The 26,115-nt window shown below is 43.4% G+C and overlaps 1 protein-coding gene across 1 annotated transcript in view; it reads left to right on the forward strand.

Moving 5' to 3' along the window:
- The window catches only part of CA10 (carbonic anhydrase 10), a 487,496-nt gene that overhangs the window by 443,003 nt on the left and 18,378 nt on the right, over positions 1–26,115 (forward strand). The window contains exons 5-6 of the mRNA XM_045488338.1: positions 19,460–19,555; positions 24,341–24,413. Coding sequence (XP_045344294.1) covers positions 19,460–19,555; positions 24,341–24,413 — 169 coding nt within the window. The remainder of the gene's footprint in view (positions 1–19,459; positions 19,556–24,340; positions 24,414–26,115) is intronic.

Raw genomic sequence — 26,115 nt, forward strand, 5'->3', positions numbered from 1 at the left:
AGGGCCCAATGACAGGAGGTGACTCCCCCAGGTACACCCATGAGTTGGTGTCCCAGAGGCCCTAAGCAGGCAGAGGAGCCGTGCTAATCCCAGGGAAGCAGAAGCTGTTCCTGTGGCGCCCAGACGAGGAACAGCTTGATCTATAACTCCACCTTTTACCATCTGGGAGATCTCAAGGAAGTCATCCCGCCTCTCTGACCTCAGTTTCCACATCTGTTAAGTGGGAACAACAGTTCCTGCCACTATATCTGTTACAGGATTTGAATGAAATGATGTCTATGGGGCATTCTAGACCCTGTTGGCCTGTAGAAAACTCTCTGTGTATGGTAGCTCCTTTAATTCTTTTCTAAATTGATAATCATCCCAGACAGGGATAGGTGGAGAGAATTAGAGACTCTACACAAGATGAAAGAAGCAGCTTGAACAAATTCTAGGGATGGGAAATAGGCTGTGTTTGGAAAGTAAGAGACCTGGATTCAAGTCTAAGATCTACCACTTTCCAGTTGAGTGTCTTTGAGTCCTCAGTCTCTCTTGTTTGAAAGTAGTTTCAAGGCTTCTTGGTCTAATTCCAGCAGGGCTATTATGTGAGTCCAGTAAGGAAATGGATATGAAGATCCATGATAAATTACAAAGCTCTCCAGGTATGAGCTGGTTTTCTCTCTCTGTGGACTGGGAACTGCTTGAGACCAAGACTCAGTTTCCATCTTGGAATCTCCACCCTGACACCATTCCTGGTACAGAGTGGGTGCTACCTCTCTGGGGATGTGAACTGCACTGTCTCCACTCCCCCTTGGAAATGTCCCAGACACCAACTGTGCAAGAGAATCAAACCTTCCCCTCCCACTGACCTGGTTCTGCTGGGAACTACTTTTTCCCATCCAGGATGGAGCCATGATTTGAGGCCAAACCCTTCACTGAATGGTTGGGCCTGGCTTACAGGATAGTAGGGAAAGAATGAAATGTGGTCTGTCCCTGGGATGTTAGGCCGAGTAGTTTGCAAGTAAAGCCAAGGTGCTCTCACATGCACACAGAAGCCCTTAGAATGGATGTTGAAGCCTTAATATAAACTGCCCACATCCCTCTTCCCAAATGCTGTCAGCAAAATGCTGTCTCTGCTCCCCTCCAAGAGTGTATTTTGGGAGACTAGGACAAGAGCACCATCTGGGCTCCCCTGTCGTACAGCGAGGGTTAATTCAGCTTCCCTTCTTCTGCCACCTTTTCTCCACTGTCAGCACCAACCCACCTCTCCGCAACAGAACCCTTCTATAAAACAACATCCAAGGGGAGAGGAAGGAACTAGGTGCATCCTGCAAAGCATTGGCACTGAGTGAGAGTCAGACCACACAGGGCTGTAGAAGGGTATTGCAACCCAAGCTCATTTTTGCTTCACCCCTGAGACACTGCACATACATGTAGCATGAGAACCCCATCATAAGCTCCACTTGACAGATAAGGAAACTGACTTTCCCAGCCGTGATCCTCAGTCAGAGCAGTACCACCAATCCACACCCACCACCACACTCCAGTTGTTTGCACCAGAGGGGTTGTTCAGAAAAGTGCAGGAGGCATTTGGGATTGTCACCACGATTGGGAGGTACTACAAGCAATTAGTGGGAGGGGCCCTAGGGTTGTAAAGGCCTTGTAATGCATGGGATAGTCACTCACATTGAAGACTTGACCAGAGCCAACCGTGCACAGCTCCCTGCCTATAGAACACCGCCTGGGTAGCAGAGAGAGGGCTGGATTCTAAGACTGTATCAACCTAGCCAGTAAACCCCTCTGCACCCGTAATTTCTTCCTTCTTCTTCAACATGCCATATCTCTGTGGCTTCCTCCCTCCTGTGTGGTGTGTGAGAACCCCCAGAGCAGATCCCATTATCCTCTGGCATTTGGTTTCATTGTGAGTTGCAGCAAGAGTCTGGAACCAACATGGCCATCCTTGCATCATTCAAATTAGTTCCTGAATTATTGTTTTTGTTACTTTTTCATTTAAGTGTTAGCTCTTTCTTGGTGGTTTTTTTTTTTTTTTTTGGTGTTTTTTTTTCTATTTGTTTTTCAGTGATTGGCTAACCTTCTCTTTTTTCTTGGAACAAGCTAATACTTTTCTGTGTTTGCCAAAAGTTGTTTTGTAGTCATTACTCATCTTTTATAATCTTCCTGAATACTTTTCCTGATGTTTCAGAAGCTTGTCTGAGGGTGTCCTGTGCCCTGTAATCTGGGTTGATATGTTATTCTTTTAATTCTATATGTTTAAAGGGAAAAAAATCACTAAATAATTTTCAGTGCCATTTATGAGTAAAAAAGGTAAGCACATATTCAAATGACTTTTAACTTCTCTGGCACCATGACGTGAGCTATGCTGTTGAGTTGCGGTGATCAGATTCCAGGATCTGGAAAGCCTGGCTTACAGAGAACCTGGAAGAGTCTGACATGATAGTGAGGAAATGCACCCTGGTGAAGAGTCCCCTGTGCATACAGACTTCTCTCTGTAGTTTTTGGTCGAGTGATCTGTGCAAAACGCAAATCTGATGTTATCACCATTCCCCATCCCTTCACACATACCCCTTCTGTTGTCTTAAAACTTCTGGTGACTTTCCATTTTTCTTGGAATAAAGGCAAAATTCTTAACAGGATCTCCAAGACTGGGCATGGGTGTGGTCCCTATATTTTTCCCCTGGCTCATTTTACCTTCATCCCCCTAACCTGGGCTCCAGCTGTTTCTTCTTATACATGGCTTCCCTGGTGCCACGGGGCATTTGTACATGTGCTTCCTTCTGCTTCTGACGGCTTCCTTCTTTTTATCACCTCATGCCCAGTACAGTGCCTGGTGCACAGGGGGCACAAATAAATGGTAATTGAAAGAATAAATGAGAGAAGACATGGAATTCAGTTGTCAGGTTTGGGATATTTTGTTTTGCTTGGGTTTGATTTCGTTTGGCCTAAACACTATCAAACCAGAGGTCACAGACTGGCAGCCAGGAGGCCCAGAAACTGTTCCTGACTTGCACACAGGTGTTCTTTGATCTTGGTCCCTATCACCCCCCTGGTCTTGTCAACGTTCTTGGCCCCCTATCATCATTCCATTTGCAACTGCAGGCCTAAACATGCTGTCTACTGCAAATTTCATTTAAATATTCCATATAGCCTTTCATTTAAGTATTTCAAATAAATATTTGGTTTCAATTTTATGGGACTTAATTGACTTTGACAAAAACTCAGGAGGCAACAGCCCACACCTCCCACCAATGTGCTTTTTTTTTTTTTTTTTTTTTTTAGAAAGCACAAAACCCTGTCCTTGAAATCTTTGTGTTTCCAGATAAAGACCCTGAGGTCTAAACGGGAGCAAGGACCCACCCAACTACTGAGTGGCAGAACTGTCCTTTGAAACCCAGTCCCCTTGACTGCCAGCTTGGGGCTGTTTCTACTCCTCGTCCCTAGAGCCAATCCACTGTGGATGGTGTTTATGTCTATTTAATGGCTTTGAAAATGTGCATTTCTAGTGAAGTATTACACTTTACACAATTAACGTGTACAAAATAAAGCCTAGTTTTATGAACGTCGTTTCCAAACTGCTTCACAGATTGATTTACAAGAGGAAAGAAAACTTTCCTCTCTTATCTAAGAGATGTCGTGTTTCGATTTCCCTTAATACGACAGGCAGGAAAGCACTCATCGAAAGTGACTCTTCTGAATTAACACTGACTAAACATGGGGGGTTAGCAAGAGGTCTGTGAGGATTTCATCTTCCTTCCTCCATGATGGCTTGTTTACAGCCTCTGCAGAAAGCAGATGTGACTGAATAATGTGTCATCAAAGTCTTGGTAGAGTTACTTGCTTATAGAGTTGGAGTCTGGCCCAGTGGTTCCTTTGCTCTGGTCTGAGAATCTGGAGCAATAGGGCTCTGTGCCTCTATAATTCACCTAACTTAACCTTTGTTATCTCACTATTCTTCAGAGGACTTCTTTTTCTTCTAAAGACATCATCCAGGTAGCCCCAACCTGCCCACCCCAGCTATTCCCACTAGGATACCTGTAGGAATCATTTGTTAGACTTCTGAAAAGATTGAGTCCTCCAGTGTTCAGAATAAAAAGGAAATGTGTATATGTTTCATTATGCATATATTGCATTACCATATATAAAGGATTTTCCAAACATGCATTTCTTCGTTCAAGTACCTAAGCACATAGAATACGCCAGGCATTGTGCCACTCGCTGAAAATACAGCCAGATGTATAATTCGTTAACTTCTCAAATCCTTCCCCCAAAAGCCTAGAAGGCACAAGTGGTTGGCCTCACATCACAGATCAGGAAACGGAGACAGAAAAACATTAGGTGATTACCTGAGGTCACACAGCAGTAAGACACAGAACTTGGATCTTGAGCACCAGAATTTGAGATTCCGAGGCCCTCACGCAATCCAGCACCACACAGCTGCCTCTAATTAACAGGAAGAGTCTGATTGCTCCTCTTTTTCTCACTGATCTGAGGTTGGCTCATCCCAGGACCGACTGCAAAGTGGGGCTCAGAAGTCTTTTCGGTTAAGGCCTTGGCACGCACCTGCTGCAGGGCACCTAATAATGGTCATTGCCTGTGGATATTTGACAGATCATGTGTCTCTACTGTTTAATTATATCTAAACTAGTGAGTGCATAAACACTTACAAACAGCTACAATAGGACAGAAACCTTACAGCATGGTCCCCTGGAACATCATTCACGTTGCACTGTGGGTAGTGGCCCCAAAGCAATGGAGAAGGAAGCTTTCAGAGCCTGACTCAGCCTCCCATGGACATGCTCAAGTCATCACATGATCATTGGGAGGCTGTTCCTTCTTCAAGCCCAGAGATCAGACCTCAGACAGACACAATCATTTGGAGGCTGTTCCTTCTTCAAGCCCACAGATCAGACCTCAGACAGACACGATCATTTGGAGGCTGTTCCTTCTTCAAGCCCAGAGATCAGACCTCAGACAGACACAATCATTTGGAGGCTGTTCCTTCTTCAAGCCCACAGATCAGACCTCAGACAGACATGATCATTTGGAGGCTGTTCCTTCTTCAAGCCCAGAGGTCAGACCCCAGACAGAGATAATGCTGGCCATCAGGTTGAAGCACTGGGCTCTTCTTTTTTAAGTTCAAAACTGAAGTCATTTTAAGCATAACAATAAAACAGGAGTAACTTACCAGTTTCTACGGGGTCTAAGAGATGGAAGAACCAGCGTCACATTGGTTAAGTCAGAAGAGTCAACTGTTAAAGCCATGTTCTTGGGCCAAGATGAAAAATGATTCCACTAAGATAGGTATTAAGTTGGTATAGATGTGACTTAAATGTAGGTAAATCCTTCCTGAAATGTTCATGGTTCTTTTTTTCCCCCACTTCATTCGACCAAATTACATCAGAAGGTTTCTTTTCCAATATTGACCTACTCTTGATTCCTGATACAAAACCTACTTGATCATAATAAAATAATAAAACAAAATACATAAAATAAAAATGTAAAGTAAAATAATAATAAAAATAATTTTAACATAATATTGTTTTTCACTAGCTAATATTCGTTTAGTCTTCTTGAAAATATGATTATAAGAGACACTGGCCTATTGCCCTTTAAGTTTCTCATGGAACATGCTTATAAACCCATTTGACCAAGGCTATTCTCTGGGTAATAGTAGAAAAATGATTCTTGTCTTAATCAAAGGAACTATATAACATGATATCCCTGCAATAATTAGAACAAAATGAGCCCCTTCATTAATACTATTTATGTGGGCTCTGAGTTCCTTATTCAATAAACATTGAACAAAAATGACCTGAAGATACTGGAACATGGGTTTTCACCCAGGGGACAAGCTCTTCCACAGTATGACATTGAGGCTAAGAGAGTCAATGCATAGATAGTTTGAGACAACATGGCAAGTACATCTACCATTTTCATCATACAAACTACAGAAAGAAAAGACTGTCAGAAGGTTCTTGGCATCAGATGACAATAAGATAAAGTAAGGTGCAAAAATGAGTAATAGACCAACCTCGACCTCAAGAAATATAGTCTCCAAGTGTTCACGACCTGGCACCACTTTTATCTATGGAATATAACAGGTCACTTCATCCTTCTGGGCCTCTTTTCCCTTTATCTGAGCCCCAGCAGCCAGACATGTCTAATAGTAATAACCAAAACTCCCATTTAATGAGTACTTGCTTTGTGCCAGGCACAGTATCTAAACCCTGCTCTAGCTCATTTACATGCTTTAGCTCATTTAATCATCCTGACTCTTTGCGAGGTTATGTTGGAATCACATTTTCTCACATGAAGAAATCGAGGCTCAAAGAGACTAAATAACCCGGAACTTGAGCCCAAGACATTTAACTCCAGAACCAGTGGATGATCCTCATCCATGTCCTTCTCTGGGATGCATTGGAGGTCATGGGAGCACAGGCAGGAAGTAGTAGGGTGCCAGTGGTGAGAGCATTAATTAAAATCAGCCAAGCTTCAGAACACACCTGCAAGTGTCACTTTCCATCCTGGCAGGTAGCAACCACTGGCTAATAGTTCCAGGAGGATCCAGACCTCATTCCCGGAGAGCATCCTGCTCTGACTTTCTGCAGCTTCTTTTCATGAGCATTGGAAGGGATACAGATGCTTTGAAAAAAAGGATCATGGGAAGAAGGTTTGGCTTCTAGAAACGGCTATTTCAGAATGCTTCATGGTGGGAGGGAGTGGAGAAAAGCATCAGAGAATAGCCTCACTTACTGGTTCTTGGTAAAGGTGCGGGAAATATGTCTCTTCAGAAGAAAGAACTCTCTAGAAGACTGTTGGCATGCCATTTGTTTTGTGACAACAGATTTCAAGTCCAGAAACCAGTAAGAAGGAAAGTATGTCCAGTCTTTGCATCACAGAAGGAAAAACGAGGGGCATTGAATAACTGCCTTTCATATGTGTGATACTTCGTATGTGTCACCTTGTTTATTTTGCATGTTTGACTATGCCCTGCCTAGTTCCTGAAAGACAGTGAAGTGCATTTTGTATTTTATTCTCATGACGATCCTTAGGTGCATTCCCATATTACACATGAAGAAACTACGGCACAAAGGGAATAGACAACTAGCCCGAGGTTATTTGGACAGAGGAGGCATTTGGCTGGATTCAAAGGGATGCCTTTCCAGCACCCTCCTGCACCCAAACATAGCACTCAACACTTGTGTCAACCATCATTCATCTCAGTGAAAAACACCAAATAATCCAAGTTGTGTAGAGGCACCTGGGTGGCTCAGTCAGTTGAGCGTCCAACTTTGGCTCAGGTCATGATCTCATGGTTTGTGGGTTCGAGCCCCACATTGGGGCTCAGAGCCTGGAGCCTGCTCCGGATTCTGTGTGTGTGTGTGTGTGTGTGTGTGTGTGTGTCTCTACCCCTTCCCCACTCACACTCTGTCTCTCTCAGAAATAAATAAACATTAAAAAAATTTTTTTAATCCAAGTTGTGTTATCTTTTGGGAGAAAATACCATAGTTCACTCACGTTTTATAGGTTGTTGTGATCGCTGGACCATATTTGGGGGTCTTTAGTCAATGAAATTACAGGCACTTCTTTTTATTTTTAGCCATAATTGCATTCTGTGTCTTAAAATGGAGGAAATGATCAGTCACCAGGCAGACAGTGATAATTGCCAAACCTTAGGGTGAGAATGTGGCAGTTGGTAAATATCAAACTGCCTTCTCCACCGCAGACCGTGTGCTCTTCCACATAAAGACAAACTTGTTAATGACTCTCTATAAATAAGTTCTAGCTTATAATTGTTGTTCCAAGCAACCAATGTTGAAATGTGATCTGCTCTCAAATACAAAACACCTTTCCTTTCCTCTTTCCTTTCTTGTGGAAAGAAAATGTTTGTACACTCAAAAGCAAAGTGGACCAGAGTCGCTTGGCTGTGTGACCTTGGAAGAGTTGTCTAACCTCTCTGTGCCTTTGTTTCATCTTTTGCCTATTTCGGGAACAAATGGGGTACAATGGGTGAGCTCCTTGAGGGAATCGAATATTCGCCATTCATCTCTGGATTCCTGGGGTCTGGTATAGGCTGGGTGGAATTTGTGTCTTGACTGGAAGGAATCAGACTCTCCTGAATTGAATCTGTCCTTGAAATGTTTAAAGGGCTATAGAAATGTGACAGTGGTAATCAATATCATCTATAAAGAAGGGAGAGGTTAATATTGATATTCCTTCAGCATGTATTTTCTTCCTATCTTTATAGAACACTTACCAGGTAACGTATGCCCATGAAGTTTTGTATTCATCTCTCAAATTTAAGCTAGCAGGATTGGCAGACTATGACCTGCCACCCATTTTTATAAAAATAGAGTTTTGCTGGAACCCAGAGAGTTTTGCTGGAACCCATTCTTTTATATTTTGTCCGTGGCTGCTTTCATACAAAAGCAGGCTTGAGGAGTTGTGTCAGAGACCATATAACCCATGTAGCTGGATATATTTACTATCTCACTCTACAGAAAGCCTGCCAACCTCTCAATTATAGTATGAGCTACTGGGAATATGTTTCTCTTTAAAAGCCCTCATCTCATATCCAGTGCCCGGAACACAGGGTGCTCTGGAACACGGGGTGTCTGAACGGAACAAGATAAATCGGAAAATGATCCAGGTTCTGAACAGGCAACATCTTGCTCAAGCCTCCTGAGTGAACAGACTCAAAGTCAGGACCCAGAAGAGGCGGCTGCACACACCTCACCCCTGTTTCTGCAGGAGCTGAGGGCTCTATTATCAATTGCTTGTTTAGTAATTCTGAAGAGCTAATTACTGAGCGCTTACTAGATGCCAGGCCTTGGGCTAAATGTTTTCTGTATTTCGTCTTATAAAATCCTCAGCACGGTTCTGTGAAGTAGTTAATATTATTATCCCTGTTCATAATGAGAGCCTGCCTTGCCCAGGGGTACCCAGTAGCGAGTTCCCATTAGAGATACCCTTTAGGATTCCAAGCTGTCCCTTTACCGGCTCAGCCAGGTGCCTTGCTCTCCCTGTCCCTCGGACATCCTGTTTTATTGTATTACCTCCAGCCTGCATGGCTTCATTCACTCATTTTACAATTGTTTCTACCTTGCTACAGCTAATATGTGCCAGGTACTGTGCTGGACACAAGGGACATCACAGGACCCATTAGATACCATCCTTGCCTGAATGAAGCTTAAAGACTAGTGAAAGTGATGAGCATTAATCAGTCACACCATATATTGAAATAAAACGGTGATATGTTTCAAAGAGGAAAGGCACAGGATGCCATGAGGGCAGGTTATGGGGATCTCTCTCAAGAGGTGGCCCTTGAGCTCAGATCTAAAGGAGTTTGTAAATAAAAGGCAGGCACAGAGGTGAGGGAATGGTGTCCTAGAAGGAAGCATGGTGTGTAAGGGAGACTAAAAGATCACTCTGGCCAGAGCACATAGAACAAGGAGACGTGATTGCACAAGCCAGGGACCACACAAGGCTTGTGCTCAGATTTGGGTCTTTGTCTCGGAAGCACTGGGAAACCACTGAGGTATTTAAGCAGGGGAAATTAGAGTGGTGGTGTTATCACTCCAAATGCTGTGTGTGTCGTCTTCTGCTACAAGGCTGCTCTTTCCTAGGTTCACTGAGGGGCTCCTGATAATGGAGCACCACACTGAGAAAGATGAACTAAGGTGTCTACGTCAGAGTCTGAGAACACAGCTGGCCAGCCATGCCGAGGCATGAAGGGTGAACAAGCAGCAGCCTGGCATGCACCTGCAGGTCACCTCGTTGCTGCAAAGTGTGAGCTCGGTTTGAGACCTTTACACCACAGGCTGTTCTCAGCCTAACCAGTGACAAGGACAACTTGCTGTCGACTTGGAAGTTTGCTTGCAGCAGTTCTGCTCATTTAGTAAAGATGACCTACCAGCTTGGAAGCTGAGATACTTGTCACCAGAGACAAGTCAGCCTCCTCACTTCCATTATGAGGCACAGAAGCTTTGCCTGTGGTCTTAAGAGTATAGTCATAAACACAATTCTCCACCACCCTTAGAGTGGAGTCCAGACCCTTAAGCATGGCCTGCCAGGCTCTCCATAGTCTGGTCTGCCTCCCTGTTCAACTCCAACTCGTACTCTTCTCCCTCACTTAGTAGCTGCTCACTGAATGCTTTTGAATGAATCAATGTATAATTGACCATATGATCTTGGGCAGGCACCTCTCTGGTTTCAGTTTCTTCATTTTTATATTTTTTTAATTTTTTAAAATATTTATTCATTTTTGAGAGTGAGAAAGAGACAGAGCATGAGTGGGGGAGGGGCAGAGAGAGTGGGAGACACAGAATCCGAAGCAGGCTCCAGACTCTCAGCTGCCAGCACAGAGCCTGATGCGGGGCTTGAACTCATGGACCAAGAGATCATGACCTGAGCTGAAGTCAGATGCCCAACCGACTGAGCCACCCAGGAGCCCCTCAGTTTCTTCATTTTTAAAAGAAGTGGCTGGCCTGGGTTTTCTCTGAGGCCCCTTCCAGGATGAAGAATCTGTAGTATGCAAATTGGGATTCATTCAGCAAACACCTGCCAACATCTCCTCCAAGCAAGTCCCATGGCAGGCACAGAGGATATGATGAAAGACATTCCTGCCCATGAGATGTTTACTCAAAGGTAGAGAAAAGAAGAGCTTCAAAATAACATGGTGCATGAGTGTGAGTAGAGCGTGAATTCTACAGGCATAGGAACTACGTGCAATCCCAACTCTTACCACTCCTTTGAGCAAAGCATCTCATGGAGGCCCGGTGTCCCCATGACTCAAATGGACCTAACGGCACAACTCATGGAATTTTGCGAGGGTTAAATGAGGTGATGTTACGGCTGGTGTTATCTCTCTCATAAATAAGTGTTCAGCAAGTGTTGGTGATGATTATCAAGAAATGACGATGGTGACTAACGTCAACAATAACATCCAGAGCCCATGCGATTGTGCCAGCTGTCTATGGCTTACATCTGTTCTGATCACACAGTACTTAGGCCATCCCAGCTGTAAAATATTTTGAACCTGACCCTGGATGAGAGCGCCATGGAGCAGAGAGGAGCTGCACTTGATGCTCAAGGTCAGTGATTCATGGAGGATGTCCTCCTGGAGAAGCTGAGGCTAGAACTGAGCTGTAAGGTAAAGAAGGGTAGGCAAGATCTCCTCTGTCTCCACTCTGCCCTGGGAAATCTTTCAAAAACGCACTTTGGGTCAAGTGATTTCTTCCTTAAAACCAGTGACTTCCAGTTGCACTTGGAATAAAATCAAAGCTCTTTACCATTATCGGCAAAGCCCTCCATGAGCTGGTCCTTCACCCTTTCCCAGCCATACTCAGCCATTTGTCCCTACCCCTTTGCATAGGCTGTTCTCTCTGCCAGCTTGGAGCCTCCCTCTAGTCTTGTATGCCCAGCTCCTTTTCGTCATCAGAACGCAGCTTGGATGTCGCCTCTGCAGACAAGCCTTCACCAACAATACACTTCCTGACCTTTTTCCCCGCTCCCACATGCCCTCCACTACTGCCGTCCACTTTACAAGCCAAAGTCTTGTTTGTTTCCTTCAAAGCTCTTGATACTATCTGAAATCATCTCCAGGAGGTCAAGGACTTCATCTGTCTTACCCAGCTGGCCTCGGCATGCAGTTGGCTTTCCAAGATTTTTTGAACAAGTGAATTCCAGGTCCCTGTAAAGGTCTGAGTGAAGCAGCTTGTTCTGGGATGAGAACACAAGGTTCAAGCTAGTGCCACAAGGAAGAGTCCCATGAGTTCACGAAGGACTTAAGTACAGAGAATGTGCTGGACCCTGGTGTCAGGCTCTGAGCCGCATCTGAGCGTCATGAAAAAAACCAACAATACCTTATTTCATCCTCTAAGATAGCTATTTCTCAGCTTTACATTTCCCTCTACGAGGGCACCCATCTAAATTAATAAGAAGTCAAGATCATAAAATAATTTCCTGTAATCCAGGGTTAACACTTCACATGGTAATTCCAATGAGTCTGGCAAAAGCCCTTGGGGCATCTCTTTAATGAATAACTAAACTTGGTGCTTAATTAGCATGTCACTAATAGCCCCCAAAGAGTTTGCTTTTGTGAGCAGTTTCCACATTGTCCCCTCTTGTCTTCGTTTCCTTGCACTTGCTAAGAGGTCAAACATCCACTTGTTATCCCTTATTTCATGTCAGACACTGATTACCTTGAGTAAACCCCAAAGTTGAGTCTCAGGCCATACCTGAGTGCTCATGCAAATTATTAAAAATTCTAAATTTGTAGGCATTGGGTTTTAAGATATTACCTGTAACTGGCAAGAAGTAATCCATAGACATGCCTTTCAGAATCCACCTGCCAATCTAACTAGCAAGCTACACCCTGTACGTGGCTGCTCCCCCCACCAGCCCAAATCAACAGCAGGACCAACAGTAGACCCTCTTCCCCCCACCCACACCACGCACATTGTGAGTGGTTAGTGGGTGCTTGATTGGCATCCCGGTGCCTGGCTGCAGACGAACAAAGCAACAGCTGCAGGAACTATAATTGCCACTGAAGGGACCTGGAAGGTAGCTCTTTTTCACAGGGAAGCCCTACTCGTGGTACGTGAGCTGGTGCAGGCCCCATGCATCTTCTGCTTTTTGCTTTAATGCCAGAATTGTGTCCTGACAAGTGGAAACAGGAAGCCTGGCCACTGCCAAGCTGCCTCGTAGGGTCTTCTGGGGCTCCTGACAGTTCTGAGGCTTGGGAGTTCCCACTCATCCCAAACACATACACATTCTGAGGCTCCTACGGAACACTGTCTGCCTGAAATAGCTGCCTCCTGAAAGTATGCCCTCCCTCCCTCCAGGCTCTCCCTGCTTTAATCTGCCTTCTTACAGCCCATGCTGTAAGAAGCCATGCCTTCTTACAGCCACGCTTACCCTCTGCTCAGAACCCTTCCATAGGTCATCTTCTGGGCCTTCTATGATCTGGACTCAGCCCATCTCCTCACATACATAATTCACATACCCCTCAGCCCAGTCTAAATGAACCAGAAGAGCAGGGAACAGCCAGACACGACAGGGCTCTGCCAGCCAACAAACAGTGTCTGCTAAACCAGTGTTTCTCCAAGTTTCATGTGCATTCAAATCACTGGGGGTTTGCTAAAATGCAGATTTTCATGCAGGAGATCTAGAGTAGGGCTCAAGACTCTACATTTCTAACAAGTTCCTTTCTGGAGGCCATGGAGCTGCTGGTCCCTGCAGTACACACTGAGTAGGAAAGCACTATGGATCTTTTTAACATCTGATTTGTATGCCTTGGGAGGGGGAATATGCTGTATTCAAAATAGCTTTATTTTAAGATTATATTAATTCTGTAAAATCACCATTTTGGTAGATCAAAAAGTCAATTTCATATGGTTCAACCTAACATAAGAAGCAGGCCATCAATGACTCCTAATAGGAACCAGAGCTCATGATCTCAGAATCCTAGCCAAGTTACCTTGGAACAAAGAGGAGGCAAGACATCAGATCAAGATGCCAGATGTGTCGACTTAAGCTTAGAGCAGAGCACAGCCTCACCCCTATATTTACCATCCCCTTTCTCACAGTCCCTGGCCCCTACAGAATGCCACCCTGTGGGCCTCCTCGTGGCTCAAGAGACTTCTTCCTGCATTTTTCAGTCTTGTAATTTGGAGAGAAGAACCACTCCACTGGACTGCCTTCCACTTCCCATCTCTCCAATGCCAGGTTCTCAGAACACGCTGAAATTTCAAGGCATACCCTGTAGCACTGGCACTTCCCCAGGTGGCTTTGTAGGTCACCTGGTGGGACGATCTTAGCAGATGGCAGGATGTGTTTTGATTCTCATTAAGAACCTTACTCAACACTGAAGGGGGGTGTGGCAGGTCCCCCACAGCTCCTGGTTCTTCCACATGGCAACACTTCTCCACCTGCAGAAAGTCCTGGCTGTGTGTGTGGGTGAGTGGGAGGGAGGAAGGCAAATGATAAGCATAGGCCTGAACAACCTGCCTGATAAACTGGCAGACCACACTTGCCAGCCCCTGCCTATGGTTGACTTTCTGATTGCAGAAGAGCTACTGTATGACCATCTGCCACCATTGGCAAAACGCACAAGAAGTGAAAAAGCAATATGCACGTAGGATATTTCAAAAGCAGCAATACCGTGCTCCCTCCATGAAAAGCTCTACTGACTCAAGATGTTCAGGGTTTTCTCAGATCCAAGGTTCTATCCACGCGATTGGGCATTGATGGGATGTGGATGCTCATTGCTTATGTTGCACTGGTTCTCCACTTCAGCTGCCCACTAGCTGGAGAGCATTTAACAAATCCCGGAGCTCTGTCCCCACCCCAAATCAATTAAATCAGAATTGGGGGAGCAAGCACAGGTGGGTATTAAAAGCACCCAGGTGATTTGAATGCACCCTGAAGGTTGCAAACCACTGTGTTAGAGGTGGTTTATCTTTTTAAGTTTATTTATTTATTTATTTATTTTGAGAGAGAGGGAGAGCATGAACCAGGGAGGGACAGAGAGAGAGGAAGAGAGAATTCCAAGCCAGCTCCACACTGCCAATGCAGAGCCCAATGCGGGATTCAAACTCACAAACCAGACACTTAACCAACTGAACCACCCAGGCACTCTGGTTTTTTCAAAAATCAAAGAAAAGCACCTTTTTCCTTTTTTTTGTTTTTTTTTTTTTTTTTTATCATTGACTTCCTTAGCTTCTGAAACTTCACTTCCTTTTTTTTAATGTGTTACAGGATATTGGTAATAATGAATACACTTAAACTTTTCAGAGGCACAAAACCATTTTACATACACTATCTTACTAGATTCTCAAATCAGCCTGTGGAAAATGTTAACACCACTACAGAGAGATATATGCTGAGCTTGCTGTGACATTGTTTATCAGAGAGAAGAAAAAATTGAAACAACCAGAAAGCTAGTAAAAGGCTAGTTAAATGTGTTGTGGGGCATTCGTGCAACAGAAAATTGTACAGCTATTGTAAAGACTTAGGTAGCTCTGTACACACTGACTTATAAAGACAGCCACAAACTATTTTTAAATTTAACAAATCAAGTCCACAATCATACTTAGAAATGATTCCATTGTTACTGGGTTTATTCATTTTTTAACTTTTTGAGTTTTCTTTGAAATGTAAAAATTGTATATGTTTAAGGTGTGTAGCTTGATGTTTTGATATATGAATATATTTTGGAAAGATCACCACAGACAAACTAAATAACATATCCATCACCTCTACATAGTTACTATTGTGCGTGCGTGTATAAAGATTTAAGAACTGTACTCTTAGCAAATTTCAAGTATACAGTGCACTATTGTTAACTATCATCACCAGGCTGTACTCAGAGCTCCTGAACTCATTTATTTTGCATAACTGAAACTTTGAACCCTTTGACCAACCTCTCATTTCCCCTCCCTCCCCCATCCCTTGACAACCACCAAGCTATTCTTTGTTTCTATGAGTTTGACTATTTTAGATGCTTTACATAAGTGAGATCAGACAGTATTTGTCTTTCTGGGTCTGCCTTATTTCATTTAGCATGATGTCCTTCTGGTTCATCCGTGTTGTCACAAATGGCAGGATTTCCTTCATTTTTATGGATAAATAATATTCCATCTTATTTTCCTTTATACAGTTACTTTATCCATTCATTCATCAATAGAAACTTAGGTTATCTCCATATCTTGGATATTGTGAATAATGCTGCAATGAACATAGGACTGAAGATGTCTGTTTGAGATCCAGATTTGCTTTGGATCTATACCCAGAATGGTATTGCTGAATCAAATGGTAGTTCTATTTTTAACTTTTTGAAGAACCTCCATAGTGTTTTCCATGATGGTGATATACCAGTTTACATTCCTATCAACGGACTACAAGGGTTCCCTTTTCTCTGTATCCTCACCAACACTTGTGATCTCTTGTCTTTTGGACCATAGCTATTCTAACAAGTGTGTAGTGATATTTCATTGTGGTTTTGATTGGCATTTTCCTGATGACTGTTGCTGTTGAGCACCTTTCCAGGTACCTATTGGCCATTTGTGTGTCTTATTTTGAGAAATGTCAATTCAAGTCCTTTGCCTATTTTTAAGCAGGCTATTTGGTTTTTTGCTAATGAGTCGTATGAGTTCCCTATATAGTTTGGATATTGACCCCTCATTAGATATATGGTTTGAGAATATTTTCTCCATCCTATTGGTTGCCTTTTCACTGTTTGATTGTTTCCTTTGCTGTGCAGAAGCTTTTTAGTTGGAGACAATCCTGCTTATCTGCTTTTGCTTTTATTGCCTGTACTTTTTGGTGTCATGACCAAAAACTCATTGCCAAGAAGCTTCTTCTTCTACTATATTACCATTTCAGGTCTTATCTATGTCTTTAAGTTAACTTTGATATATGATGTAAGATAGGGTCCAATTTCATTCTTCTTCATGGGATATCCAATTTTCCCAACATCTTTTACTGAAGAGACTATCCTTTGCCCATTGTGCATTCTTAGCATACTCGTTGAAGATCTGTTAACCATAAGTGTATGGATTTATTTCTGGGCCCTTCATTCTGTTCCACCAGTCCATACATGTTTTTATGTCAGTACTATACTGACATAAAATTATTATAGCTTTGAAGTATATTGTGGAATCAGGAAGCTTTGTTCTTCTTATTCAAGATTGCTTTGACTATTTCAGAGTCTTATGTGGTTCCATATTAATTTTAGGAAGGTTTGTTCTATTTCTGTAAAGAATGCCATTGGAATTTTGATAGGGACTTAATTGAATAGTAGTATGAACATTAACAATATTAATATTAATTTTTCCAGCCCATGAGCACAGGATAACTTTTCATTTATCTGTGTCTTCTTTAATTTTCTTTCATCACTGCTTTATAGTTTTTGGTGTACAACCCTTTCACTTCTTTGGTTAAGCTTATTCTTAAGTACAGTTGAGCCTTGAACAACGTGAGGGTTAAGGGTACCAACCCCATGAAGTCAAAAATCCCTGTGAACGTTTGACTTCACACAAACTTAATTGCTAATAGCCTACTATTGACCAAAAGCCTTATAGATAACATAAAGTCAGGTAACACATATTTTGTACATACCTGTGTTAAGGTAACAGGTAAGCTTACCTGTGTAAGCTAGAGAAAATAAAATGTTATTAAGAAAATCATAAGGAAGAGAAAAAATATTTACAATATTGTACTGTATTTATAAAAAACAAACAAACAAACAAATCTGCATGTAAGTGGACCAGCTCAGTTCAAACCTGTGTTGTTCAAGGTCAACTGTATTTTATTCTTTTTGTTGCTATTGTAAATGAGATTGACTTTATTAATTCCCTTTTCAGATACTTCATTGTTAGTGTATAGAAATGCCACCAATTTTTGTGTACTGAATGTGTATCCTGCAACTTTACTGAATTCGTTTATTAGTGCTAACAGTTTTTTGTTGTGGGTGAATCTTCAGTGTGTTCTACATATATGATTATTTCATCTGGAGAGATAATTTTCCTCCTTTCTTTCTGATTTGGATGCCTTTTATTTCTTTTTCTTAACTAATTGCTCTGCCTAGGACATTCAGCACTATGTTGACTAGAAGTGGAAAGATTGGGTATCATTGCCTTGTAATGGATCTTAAAGAAAAAGTTTTCAGTTTTTCCCTATTGATTATGATGCTAGCTATGGGCTTTTCATATATGGCCTTTATTGTGTGGAGGTAAGTTCCTTCTATACCTGCTTTTGTTGAGAGTTTTTGTCGTGAACGGATGGCGAATTTTGTCAGATGCTTTTTCTAAATCTATTGAGATGGTCATGTGGTTTTTATCTTTCATTCTGTTAATGTGGTAGGTCACATCGATTGATTTACATATGTTAAACTATCCTTGCATCCCAGGAATAAATCCTACTTGGTCCTGATGTATAATGCTTTCAATGTGTTATTGAATTCAGTTTGCTAGAATTCTACTGAGGTTTTTTGCCTCTGTGTTCATTAGGGATATTGGCCTATAATTCTCTTAAAGTTTTTGGCTTGGTTTGGTATCAGGATGATGCTGGCCTCACAGATTTGCAAGTATTCTCTCTTCAATTTTTTGGAAGAGTTTAAAAAGGATCAGTATGAGTTCTTCTTTGAATGACTGGTGGAATTCACCCACAAAGCCATCTGGTCCAGGGCTTTTCTTTGTTGGGGGGTGGAAGATTGATTACTACTTCAGTTCTCTTTATTTGTATTAATCTGATCAGGTTTTTATTTCTTCTTGATTCAGTGTTGGTAGGTTGTGTGTTTCTAGGAATTTATCAATCCTAGAAAATTTCTAGGATCCTAGATGATCCTAGGAATTTATAGATCTTAGACCTATATGATTTCTTAAACCCTACATGTGTATCTGTGTGTGATCTCTAAGCATAAAAAATATATATCTGGAAGGATAGATGCTAAGCTGTTAATAGTCATATTGCTTGGGCTAGGATTACACAAAGGTGGAGGGAAACTTTTTTTAGTTTGTTACAAATATTATACCTCCATGATTTTTTAAAAAATCTATTTTAAAACCACAGCCTGAGATTAATTCTAAGGAGAAAATCACACCTGTTTTTCAGAGGAAGCAATCAAGTCTCAGTGAGGTAGAGTAAATTCTTCATATGGCTAAAAATTGGTGGGGCATTAGTTGAACATGTATATGTGCTATGTTTCAAAATTTCTTAGAAAATAATTTTCAAAAAATTAAGTAAAAGAGGGAAACCCTAGTTTCCTGGAGCCAAGATCCAAGACTCCATGTGCTACCCACACTAACTATGGCACAAAGGCTCAACAAGCAGAGTGCTGACTTTCACTGAGCAAGGAGGGAATTGAGTCCCGCACGGTCAGATGACCTTGGCAGACTGGTGCATCAGGAGCTTCAGCCATCACTCTCTCTCTGTCAGGAGTGCGGCATTTCATAGGCTGGCCACTGTCCTCTCAGAGTCACTGGGCTAACTCAGAACCTAACCATTCCCTGCTTGCCTAAGGCCATGAGGAAGATTCACTCAGTGCCAGTGACAGCTGTGGTTGCAGCCGGGAGAGCGCGTCCACCCCTACAGGGCAGTTCTACTCCTAATAAGGGAAACTCACTTTACACACACTTTAGGGGGAATGTCCTGGGTTGGAGCCAGAGCCAGATGGGCACTGAGCTTATTAAAGGCATGATTATTACCAGAAAACATTTGCAAATATGTATGGGTTCTTTTCTGTGTGTGTGTGTGTGTGTGTGTGTGTGTGCATGCATTATACACACACACACACACACACACACACACACCTCCCTGAATTGCTTTCAATTACAAGATTGCCTTTACAATTGTTCTACAATACACCTTATGGTGAACCCTTCTGTAGGGTGGCTATGCTGTGCCTTACACCTTTTCATGTGAGACTGTTGTTCTTACTGCTGTTTTTCCCTCCTGCCAGGTGCAGCTCATCCACTATAACCATGAGTTATACACAAATGTCACAGAAGCCGCAAAGAGCCCTAATGGATTGGTGGTAGTTTCTATATTTATAAAAGTAAGTGTCTTTCATTCTTTCGTTCTTTTCTTGCCATTCCCACCCCAGGTCAGAATACCACCTTAGTCTCTGTTGGATCTTAGAAATAACAAAAGGGGTGATGTCCATGCCCAGGAAAAGCTGCAGGGTGGTGACTTTTATATCCTTGAGATCTATGAAAAAAGAGGTCTCTTTCATGAAGACGCAACAAAATGATGGTTCTTCCATTTCATAGCATCAGGGGCCTGAGGATTTAGGCAGCCTTTGTCTCAGAAAGAAAAAGGATGCTAGATCCAGGGACAGGCTTCAGGTCCCACATCATGCAAAAGATTCAAAAGGATGCAACAGAAAGGGAGGGGTGGCTCCCTGACAGCCCACAGGATCACACTCCCGTCCACCAGTTGCCCCTTGGAAACAGAGAGGCAAGGGCAATGGGGATGTCCCTTCCCTCCCGCACTGCCCTGAACAGCTCCCTCCAGCTTCCCTGAAGGTGCTCTGAACATCACCTCCCATCCTCCCCTTTCCCTCATAAGTATCCCCAGGAGAAATTAAGCAAAGATCACCATGGCTGACTTTATGACATTCTTAGGAGACTCTACACCTCCCTAACAGTCAACGACAACGACAGATCTCCAGCCGTGAAAATTCTAAGTTGTTAAAACAAAAATACTCCCCTTGAGCATTTTGACAGATATGGAGTGAAACAGGTATGCACATTTAAAAGAAAATGGACAAAGAAGAAATGTCTTTCCAATTGGAAAAAGAAAGAGAGAGAGAGAAAAAAAAAAAAAAAAGGCATGTGTGACAGTTCCAAAAGTTGGAAGTTGCCGTGTCAGCCCCTTGGGAAGTTTTGGCCAGATCGTGAGAGGAGGTGCCCCAGTTGGAACTTGGAATCTGGTGGATATGATCAATAGAAATCCAGCATTTGCTGCTTGGAGGTTTTTAACAGAGTTCTCGTGGTGACATCATCACTGCTTAGGACAATAGGCATGGGGGTACCCCAGGCACTATACCCACTATTCCCTCCCCAAAAGCATCACCCTTTGCAATAGGCACTTTGTGCCATCTTGTCATCCTTCTCCAGAGCCCATGCCACCTCCTGAGTTCTTCTCCCTCACCTGGTTCCCGTCAGGCCTTTTTTGTGGCCTGGGCAGAACTGTACATTGGGCAGAGGCATTTGTGACATGTTGGCCACCAAACTCCTAGCTTGTCATTGGCAAATATAGGAAGGGGCTGTTGGCCAAGGAAGCATATTTTTAGGCTGCCATGCCTTCTGAGTACCTGATGTGATGCCCGAAAGAAAATTGATCCTAGCACGGGTCCTGCCAGTCCCTGCCCTACACCTCTTGGTGCTGTCACAGACCCTGTTATAATGAACACAGATTCCTGAATTCCAGGCAATGGAGATGTGTATTTTACAGAGATTTTATTACTTAACCCAAATAATGAGTCTGTGGGGTAGGCATTAGTGTCCTTATCTTGCAGATGAGGAAAATGGCTCAGAGAATCTTGGCTTTCCACCCAAGTGTATGTAGCTCTTAACAGCCCATCCAGGAATGGAGCCCAGGTCTTCCTTGATTTTAATACTATGACCTTATTCACACTATATGCCTCCGCAACAGAGCATGGAGAAAGCAACTGAGATGAAGAAGACAGAACATGATATTCATAAACATCTCCCCCACATCCCTATGCTACCCACAAGCACAAGGCCAATTCCCATATCCCTCAACCAGCCTCAGTCATGATATTGGTAACAGCTAGTGTGTACATCCTGGGCCATGCTCATTGCTGTGTCACAATATTGCATCATGCATGCCTGGGAGCTCACCTCCTTCATTGGCTTTCCCAATGCCAGGGTTCCATGTCAGCCAACCTGGGCTGCCCAACAATGCCCGTCCTTTGGTGGGTGCTTCAGCCTTGGCCCTTGACTGCCTCACTTTGCTCAAAGCACCTGAGTCAGCAGATGTTATCCTGGAAGCTCAGGCACATTACAGCTGACAGGGTGATTGATACTCCAGGAAGTCAGCCTCCTCAACAGCAAACTATGGGCGTGTTTCACCAGCTCTGGCAGGAGCACGCTGTGCACCAAGAATACTGACACAGGTCTTGGCTGCGTCCCTGCGGGTTGCTGGAGGAACTTCCGCCTCTGCCCCTGCAGTCAGTGAAAAGGTGAGGACTAGCCCCTGCACCTTCTCAGGCCAGTTTGGCCCCTAGGGATGCTTCCAGTCTTTTCCTGAGCAAAGCTGACACTTTCTGGCCAGACCTCAAACAAAATAAGCCACAGCATTTCTATCTTTGTCCAACATAATCAACTCCCAGATGCTTCACAGTGAGTTATCCAAGCTGAGACTTGTCATTTACTCATCCCGAAACACTGATTGAGTGTGGGACACAGGTGGGTCCTGTACTCAGCACGGGCCTAGAAATGAGATGAACCTAAGCCCTTAGCACTAAGGGCACACTGGTGGTCCTTCCCTCCTTCTGATTTTTCTGCCTCTTCTTCCCAGCTCCCTGCCTGGTAGGCAGGCATAGAAAATGAGAGGCCCCCACCTCTAGGTAAGCAGATCCCTAGAGATGGCACCCTGCTTCAGCTTTCAAGCTGAGTCGTTAAAAGGTTGGAGTTGTTGGCTAAAATAAGGGAATTGTTTATCTGGGGGTTTTATTTATCTCTGTCCCCTTCTAATCCCCCATCCTTCCCATGACCACAGGGAGCTGAGGTTTGGCTGTAATTACTGCTCAATCACACACCATTAACTTCCCACTTAAGCTCACTTATACCCAGTACATACTTTATCCTCCCTCCCACACCGCAAACACACTAGAGCCCACAAATCATCTGTGTGCACTTTGGAAATTTTTCAGTTATTTTTAATCAGCTTTCAAAAGGGTCCAGTCCCAACGTTAGCGCTGTCCAGACTCACCGGGTACCAGGAGCCCAAGGCACCCACTTAAGGGGGACAGCAGATTCCTTACCTGCCATGGCAGTATCTTTTTGTCTGTCTTTTCATGTGAATTGGCACAAACAGGTGGCTTCAAGCTATGTTTTAAATGGCCAAACAGAAATATTAAAAACAAACAAAAAAAAAATTTAAAAAGGGGCGCCTGGGTGGCGCAGTCGGTTAGGCGTCCGACTTCAGCCAGGTCACGATCTCGCGGTCCGTGAGTTCGAGCCCCGCGTCAGGCTCTGGGCTGATGGCTCAGAGCCTGGAGCCTGCTTCCGATTCTGTGTCTCCCTCTCTCTCTGCCCCTCCCCCATTCATGCTCTGTCTCTCTCTGTCCCAAAAATAAATAAATATTTAAAAAAAAAATAATAAATGGCCAAACAGGATGTCAAAGGAGAAGCTAAATTTGCCACAAAAGCTTCTGAGGAGCAGCAGTGTTTGCTTTGGGACTTCTCTCCATTTGGGGGTGGCTTTGAAGAACTCCACTGAGCATTGTCACTCACCAAGCCCCCCGCCGGTGTGCGTTTGTCTCACCACAACACACCCAGGAAACTGTGTGGGAAAGGAGAGACAGATGGAGGGAAAATAAACAGTCTGTGCTTTCTCCAAACTAAAAATTACCTGTTGCTTATCTAATAATAATAATCATCATCTGCTACAATTTTTCCCGCCCTCAGAATAAATCAAATCTAAAATGCTGATGTGTCACAGCATCCAATTAGCAGCTGAGGCATAAATTGCAGAACTGAGAGAAGTAGGAGAGAAATGACTAGATGGATCCTCATACTTTGGAAAAGACTGAGTAGAAGGGAGGTGGTAAATAGAACAGTGTGCACAGCTATTTGAGGGCACATCACAGTCTCCAAATGGTGGTCCTCTGGCTTAAGACCCTCGAAGCTTGCCTTGTTCTCCCAAAGAAGGAATTTGGAGACCTGAGGGCATGGGTACAAAATGAGAACTGATCCCTGAACATCTAGTACAATGTTTGGCTTGTAATAAGCACTTGGTAAATATCGATTGGGTGTATGGGCGCATGGATAGATGCATGGATGGATGGATGGGTGGGTGGATGGATGGACGCATGGATGGATGATTGATTGACTGAATGGCATGGCTTATGGTATATTTTATTCTTGTGATAATAAGCAGTGATATAAGGTTCTATAGTCTTAGAGAGTTTTTTTTCATCTCCTAATACCTCTCTTCTGGGTACTCTTTCTCTCTGTCTACTTAGATTAACTGTCCCTTTCCTGAAATGTCATTCCCTACCCTCTACTTAAAACTCTTTGATGGTTCCTCATCCCTACAGAATAAAGCTTAAAATGTCCTCACATGACATTCAAAGCCTGATATGAGCTAACCCCTGCCTACCTACCTCTCTAGCCTCACCTTTCATCTTTCCCCCGGAAGTACTTGCATAAGTATAACTAGTTCTCACTCCCTCATGTCCGTATGCACATATTCTCTGTATGTAATTTTTTTCCTTACCCTTCCCTCCTTTTGCACACTCTGCCAGCAAAGCACCTTGTAACTTCCACCCATCCTTCAAGACTCATCTCATTCCTTAGCTCCCCAGATGCCCCAGGTAAGTGAACTTCCTCTAATATCATCACACCTGTGATTCTATCATAGCACTCTTTACATTCTATTATAACCATTCATTTACTCACCTGTTTTCTTTCTCTAGACTGGGATTTCTTGAAAGCATAGTCTGTGTATTTAATGTCTGAATTTCCAGCCACCACGGTGTTTGGCACATGGTAGGCACTCAGTAAATGTGAATGAATAAGTGAATGCATGGAGGCAGTGTTCATCCTGGGATAGTACTGCCCAGTCATTAATATTTTCTTTTCTCTCCTAGGTTTCGGATTCATCAAACCCATTTCTTAATCGAATGCTCAACAGAGATACTATCACAAGAATAACATATAAAAGTAAGTTTGGTTCAATTTCCTATACAGCAACTATTCTATAAAGGTTAGTCCTGTCTGAAGGCAGAAAGCCAGAACTGATGATCTCAGAGGGCCTCTTTCAGCTTCATGATCCTTTAATTCTCTAGAAAGTCACTCTGGAGAGTCAGGGTTGGCTAAGAAGCAGCTCATTTCAAAAGGACGTCCCCGGGGTGTCTTTGTCATCCACGCCTGTCTAAGGCGATAATGATTATTATGATGATGGTCATCGTTATCCCATGGATTGGTAATGAGCTGGGGGACTCCACTAGCTCACAAACTCCACCATGTCAGCTGGCCACATTTGGGGCTCTGCCAGTTATGTGATTGAAAAAGCATTCACCAGGTAGTTTGGATCCAACCTCAACATTTCCAGAGCTGTACCACATCTCCCTCTCTCTGTCACTGAGTCCCTTTTCAGGCCAAGGCAGGGTGGCATCTTTCTTCATTGCTATGTGTGATCTCCTGCTCTAGAGGACTCTGTCCATTTCCATGCCTTCAGGTTTCTAGAATGTTTTCTCCCCAGGATCCTTAAGCAGAAAAGAAAGAACATTGCAAAGTTGAAAGGGGAAGAAGGAAAAGGGAACTATTGTGTCTCCCAGAGCAATCCCAGAAGTTGCAGGGTCTAGGAAAAGTTATACCTCATGCGGCGAGATGAAAGAAGTAGGACAGGAAAAACTATTTTTTAAATTAATTAGGAAGGAGCAGAAAAGTGGGATTCAGGTCCTGACTTTGTCCTTAAGCAAGGAGCCTCTTCATGTTAACTCTGTTTCTTCATCTATAAAGTGAAGAATTTCAACTTCAGGTTTCTAGGGTCCTTCTGGGTCTGGGATTTTGAATTAAGCAATAGGTAGATCATGACTTCACCGAAGTAAAAAGCAAAATGCAAACATTCTTATACCCACATCCTTGCGGAGCACCCTTTGGCCAAGCCAGGAGCTCAGCTCTGTCTGCTGTTTCTGCTTCCAGTGGTGATGGGGGAAAGACAGAGTGAATGCTTTCGGGTCTCCGTGGACTGCTGGAAGGAGAGAGTGGAGAACCCTTCCCTCATTCATTTATTCACGCATTCAGAAAACATTTTCCACATACCTGCCCATGACAGACACCAGGCAAGTCTCCCGAAGTATAAAAATGGCCAGACACCAGCCCTCCCCACAAGTGCTCACTGCCAAGTCACTTCCATATGAAAAGGTTGGGGTGTGGGGCAGTGGGGATGACGAATGAACTTGGAGAATCACAGTCCCCCTAGATGGACATCACCTGGAAGAATGAGTTGTCTCCAAAACCTACCCGCCCTTCCTCACCAGAGCCCCTATGGAGTCCTCTCTCAGTATACACTCAAGTTACTCATCTAAGGAAGGCGTTTCTATTTTGTGTGCAAAGAGCACACTTTATAACTGCCCATAAAATATTATTAGTCTTTTAACTTTTTTTGATTAAAAAAGCATGAAAATTAAATAAAATGTTTTCAAATAATCTTGAATTTGCAGTTTAGAGACCGTGAAAAGCCATGAAATCACACATTAAGCCCCAACACACAATCTAACAGATTGCCAGCTGCAGAGTCACTCATTAGTGGGACTTTCCTCCCCCAACCCACCCCCAGCACAGGTCTGATTAATATTAAGTGATGTGGCTGCTGTCGAAAATGAAACCCTCCACGGGGGTCTGAGCTACAGAAAGGTGG

This window comes from Leopardus geoffroyi, chromosome E1, assembly GCF_018350155.1.
Source record: "Leopardus geoffroyi isolate Oge1 chromosome E1, O.geoffroyi_Oge1_pat1.0, whole genome shotgun sequence".
Classification (NCBI taxonomy): domain Eukaryota; kingdom Metazoa; phylum Chordata; class Mammalia; order Carnivora; family Felidae; genus Leopardus; species Leopardus geoffroyi.